General features: G+C 55.0%; 2 protein-coding genes across 2 annotated transcripts in view; one reads left to right on the top strand and one right to left on the bottom strand.

Moving 5' to 3' along the window:
• Positions 1–3,774, top strand: part of MLST8 (MTOR associated protein, LST8 homolog (S. cerevisiae)) — an 8,871-nt gene extending 5,097 nt beyond the window's left edge. Inside the window, exons 2-5 of the mRNA XM_009329966.1 lie at positions 1,391–1,555; positions 1,713–1,837; positions 2,307–2,470; positions 3,018–3,774. Of these exons, the coding sequence (XP_009328241.1) occupies positions 1,391–1,555; positions 1,713–1,837; positions 2,307–2,470; positions 3,018–3,136 (573 nt within the window). The 3' untranslated portion in view covers positions 3,137–3,774. The remainder of the gene's footprint in view (positions 1–1,390; positions 1,556–1,712; positions 1,838–2,306; positions 2,471–3,017) is intronic.
• Positions 3,775–3,823: 49 nt separating this feature from the next.
• Positions 3,824–4,920, bottom strand: part of BRICD5 (BRICHOS domain containing 5) — a 4,735-nt gene continuing 3,638 nt past the window's right edge. Inside the window, exons 6-7 of the mRNA XM_009329965.1 lie at positions 4,531–4,684; positions 3,824–4,028 (exon numbers count right to left, since the gene is read on the bottom strand). Of these exons, the coding sequence (XP_009328240.1) occupies positions 3,934–4,028; positions 4,531–4,684 (249 nt within the window). The 3' untranslated portion in view covers positions 3,824–3,933. The remainder of the gene's footprint in view (positions 4,029–4,530; positions 4,685–4,920) is intronic.

Below are 4,920 nucleotides of genomic sequence, written 5' to 3'. Positions count from 1 at the left end.
TCCAGAAGCTGTTGATAAACGGCGGGGGGGCTGGGGCTCGGGAAACGAGGCTAAAAGGGAGCGCGGTGCATTAGAGGGGACGGCGGTGAAAATCAATACGTCTCATTGCAGTGTTAATAACCTGTCTGGTCCATTTTGTATTCACAGCGCTGCAGGGTTTGTTTGCAGACGGGGCAGTGCAAACCTTTTTAAAAAGCTGAGTAACAGAAATGTTTCTTTGCATTTGATTTTGCAAAGGTTTAATTTTGCAAGTCCTGAATTTTGGACCAGATTTGAGATCGATTATTTGGACCAGACTTTACCCAAATGCTGCCGCTGCTCCTATAGCGCCGGTGCTGTGAGAATGTATTACATTAAAACAGATATTGTTGTTGTACGTAGATCTTACTTGTGAAACGATCACTAACCAAGATGCTGCTGAGCTGCAGGAGGAGTGTTGGTTTGTGAGCAGAACGCGGTTAATTAGTCCAAAGGTGGCAGTAGTTATTCAGATCGCTTCATGGCTCCGCGGTCCCCTGCTGCAGCGATGCTGATCCGGTTATCCAAGAGAGATTTCTCGCAGCCTGGGTAAAGCCACGACGGCTTTAGCAAATGCGCTTACGCGCGCTAAGAGGGGGCTAAGGACCGAGGCGACCAGAAGACGGTTCTGCACTGTGCAGTCAGCTAAACATGTCGAGCGATGGCCGTCTTCCTCAGAAACAAGCCGTTGCTCACAGGTACAGGATTAGCTGTGCCCGATGACCTGATCTCCTCTAGGGATTCTGCTAAAATTATGGGCAGCGCAAGACTGTCGATAAAAGCCCTGGTTTTAGTGGAGAGCCGCCAGCATTGTCTTCTGGTCTGAGCACGGGATCGGAGCCAGAACTCGTGCCCTTCAGCTGGTTCTTGTCCTTCCCCTGAGAAGGGGAGAGAGAGAGAAAAACCCATTTCGGCTTGTGTTTTTGAGGTGTCTGTACACTCTTGAGCGCTTCAGTTGTTCGCTGGCCAACTTGCATCTTAATGCCCTCTTCTCAGACGTGCTGAAAGTCATTTGGCTTCTGTGGATGTTGTTTGGAGCTGTAGCTGCGCAACGGTTCTGGAAACCAGGCAGCCGCCGTCTGCCCTGGGGTTTATAAAATTAGCGAACACTTCTGTAAAGGTAAACAGCCTTTTTGCAGAGTGTCGTGTGAGATTAGCACTCTGCCTGCTCTCAGCGCACAGGGGCGGTCAGCAGGCTGCTGGAGCTCTGAAACAGCCCTGTGCTGGGGAATAACCAGGCAGAACAGGACGCTGGTGCTTAAAACCAGAGCAAGGCTCCCCGAGGGGCTCCACGGGCACCATCTGGGCGTTGGCTCGGGGCTGCCGCTTGCGGGGTTCTCCTCAGAGAGACGAGGCTGCTGTTTTCTTGCAGGCAGAGCTAATTGTGGGTGATCAGAGCGGTGCCATTCACATCTGGGACCTGAAGACAGACCACAACGAGCAGCTGATTCCAGAGCCCGAAGTTTCCGTGAATTCGGTTCACATTGACCCCGATGGGCGGCGCTCACCAGCTCGGTGCGCTCCAGCCGCCTCGAACGTGGGATGGGCTGCGCCTCCCGTGGGCAGGGGCAGCCGCTCTGCACCTACCGGCTTTGCCTGCGGCTTTGCTGTGCCGCGGTGGGGTGTGGAAACTCCGGGCTGCTCTTGGGTGGGTGACCACCAGCCCGGCCACAGATCCCCCTGTCTCGCCGCAGGGAAATTGCTACGTGTGGAACCTGACGGGCGGCATCGGAGAGGAGGTGACCCAGCTGATCCCCAAGACCAAGATCCCAGCGCACAACCGCTACGCCCTTCAGTGCAAGTTCAGCCCCGACTCCACGTGAGTGCGTGCCAGCCCCTCGCCTACCTGCCACGGGAGCAGACGGTCCCTTCCAGGCAGGCAGAGACCAGCTGTGCCTCCAGCTGTTGGCTGATGCTGGCGCCACATCGCCCGGCAGGTCCCCCAGGGAGGAGCGGGACAGGAGGCGCGGGACACACGGGGACTGGGTCGCTGGCAGCGGCATCCCAGCCTCGTGCTCCGTGATCTCAGAAAGCTTTGCAGCCACGAGCTGTTCTTACAGCTGGGATCGAATTGCTGATCTCTGGGAGCAAAGTGGTGAACCTGATGTACTCCTTCACCGAGCCTGTTCGGCTTGAATCTCCTAAGGCAGATGATATAGGTGTAAAGAAATCTGATTACAATGAACGCAGGTCTCCAGTTTGTTACCGTGCCAGGCCCACATTAACGAGAGGCCCTTCGGCGTACAGAGCGACTCGTAAGGTTACCCCCGCGCGTCTCTTCCTCGCAGGCTCTTGGCTACGTGCTCTGCAGATCAGACGTGCAAGATCTGGAGGACTTCAAACTTCTCTCTGATGACAGAGCTGAGCATTAAGAGCAATAACCCAGGGGAAACGTCTCGGGGCTGGATGTGGGACTGCGCGTTCTCCGGGGACTCCCAGTACATCGTCACAGGTGAGGCACTGCCGCGCTCCTGCCCTCGGCCCGCCGCTGATTTGGGCTACGCCAGGCCCCCAGCAGCAGGGCCCCGCACCGGCACAGGACTTGGCAGTTTCTCTAACTGGGACGTTGCCAAACCCTCCTGCACCGGTATGTGAGGAGGGGGCAGCCAGCCCCACGCCCACAACGCAGTCTGCTAATTCCTTTAAGCATTTTGCCTGTGCTGCAGCGGGGCGTCTGTTTAAGCTGGAGAGGCGATCTTCACGTGTGCAGTTTATTTCACCTGCTAGCAATGCTGCTTGCAGTACGCAGCATGATAGTCCTTTCAAAACGTAACATGTTGTAAGTTCCACAGTAAGTTCCCTCCGAAATAATTAAAGCCTCACGTAATACAGAAACGCACTAAGCTTCTTGCTCTGCACGGCTCCCTTAGCTGTCGTCAACAGCCCTAATAAAGGTGTTGAATGAAGCAAGAGGAAAGTCTTTCTTATAATAATTAAAAAAAAAAAAGTCTAAAGGGTAATGCAATATATCCCACTCCTCTTTTCACTTTCTGTTCCAGCCTCCTCTGATAACCTGGCCAGACTTTGGTGTGTGGAGACAGGAGAGATCAAGAGGGAATACAGCGGCCACCAGAAAGCAGTCGTCTGCCTTGCTTTCAACGACAGCGTGTTGGGATAAGGGTCACGTGTGGGAAGGAAAGGACCTCTGCTTGTTTTCCTTCCTCTTAGAGTGGCAAGCACCCTCTCTGGAGCCCGGGACATGCACTTGTAACCATCCCCTGCACTGACGGGGAGGGCTCGGTCTCTGGCAGAAGCAGCTGCCTGGAGTGAGACCAGGCTTCAGCTCCAAGCAGATCATTACCGAAACGCGTGCGGCCTCTAAGGGAGGCCGCTTGGACAAAAGGGAATGGGCGAGGGAGGCACGATCCCGCTGAGGGGAGCTGGGTACGGTTCAGCTGGAGGAGTCCCTGTGGCATCAGCTGCTGACAGCTTTGTGATGTTCTTGTACCCCACAGTGGAAAAAAAAATAAAAAAATCAGCTTTTCTAATGATGGAAGAGGCTGAGCAAAGAGCGGAAAGGCAGCTGTTTCCTTGTTTTGCAATCCCTTTATTCAAAGCGTATTTCACAGACTGACTTGGAGAGCTGCGCTCTTATAAAGCCAACCACCCCCAACAAATTCAATAGCCTTGTGTTGAACGGGGCACGTAGCCGTAAAACACTAGCTGCTCCAGGTGATTCCTCTAGGCCTGGATCTCCTAATACCTACGTACGCGGTGCAGCCCTGGAGCACAGCTGCAAATAAAGTGTCTGCACTGGCAGTGCTGAGCAGAGTCCTGTTATTTTTCTAAACGCTCCTGAACTGCAGCATGAAATCAGCAGTTTTATGTTGTAGATGTTACCGTCCTTGTTGAAATCAGAGGCTTTTCAGGAATCCAGTTCAAGTATGTAGAGCAGCGAGAGGGCGGCCACAGGACTTACTCAGGGAGGTAATAGAAGCAGATAGACACACAAATGTTGCTTGGAAAACAGATGTCAATGCACAGGTAGATCAGCCGCTGCTTCCCTGGACCTGCCAAATGAGCAAGGGCAGAACCAGGGTGAGAGGAACGCTTTTGCAGTCCTGCAGATACCAGTCCCTGGGGAGCCAAACAAGTGGAAAGCCTCCGGGAATGACCTTTCTCATCAGAGCTGGAGTAAGACAGAACAGAATGAGAGCTGAGCAGGCTGCTTTTGGTGAAGATGAAGGTGACGGGTATTAAGCCAACGGCGTCCCAGGGGACTGCTCTGTGTTGTGGTTGTGCCGCGCGAGCGGGCTGTGCTGCCCGGGGAAGGGGGCTCGGAGCCTCTCCCAGCCAGCACCACGGTTCGCTGCAGGTTGTGGGTACGAGCCAGCGCTTGGCGATGGCCGAGTAATAGTCGGATCTTGAACTAGAGGTCACCTGTCCCCGTCCCAGGCCTTGGCAGCCTGTCCTGGATCGTGCATCAGCTTTTGGGCAGCAGAGCCTGCTCCTCTTAGATGTACTAGAAACAGTCGTGCTTCCCTCTTCTGCAAAGGGGCACGTACAACTTACCCTCCCCTCTCCTGACCCAGAAGATGGATGTCTGCTCGCACAGGGTCCGGACAGCCTCCCCCAGGTTTTCGGGGTCCACCTGTTCCCCCGCCAGAATGCCCAGGAACTCCCGGTAGTACTTGGTCTGGTTATTCTGACGTAGCATCTGATCGGCCTGAAAGAAATGTCACTGGTCATTCCTCCCAAGGTACTTTTGCTCCTCCCAGCACTGCCCTCCGGCCCCGCAGACCTGCTCTCGCTTTCAGGGCACCCAAAGAGCCGTCTCTACCCCAGCAGCAAGGGCAGGTTTCTCCCGGCAGCTGCCCCGTCCCACCAGGCTGCTGGGATGCTGGATCTGGCCGGAGCAGCCTCCCAGGAGGAACCACGCGGACGGGGGGCGAAGCAGGGCGG

Source organism: Pygoscelis adeliae, unplaced genomic scaffold (genome assembly GCF_000699105.1).
Source record: "Pygoscelis adeliae isolate BGI_AS28 unplaced genomic scaffold, ASM69910v1 Scaffold508, whole genome shotgun sequence".
NCBI classification, from domain to species: domain Eukaryota; kingdom Metazoa; phylum Chordata; class Aves; order Sphenisciformes; family Spheniscidae; genus Pygoscelis; species Pygoscelis adeliae.
The sequence above is the reverse complement of the archived record's forward strand: the minus strand, read 5'-3'. Positions and strand labels throughout refer to the sequence as shown.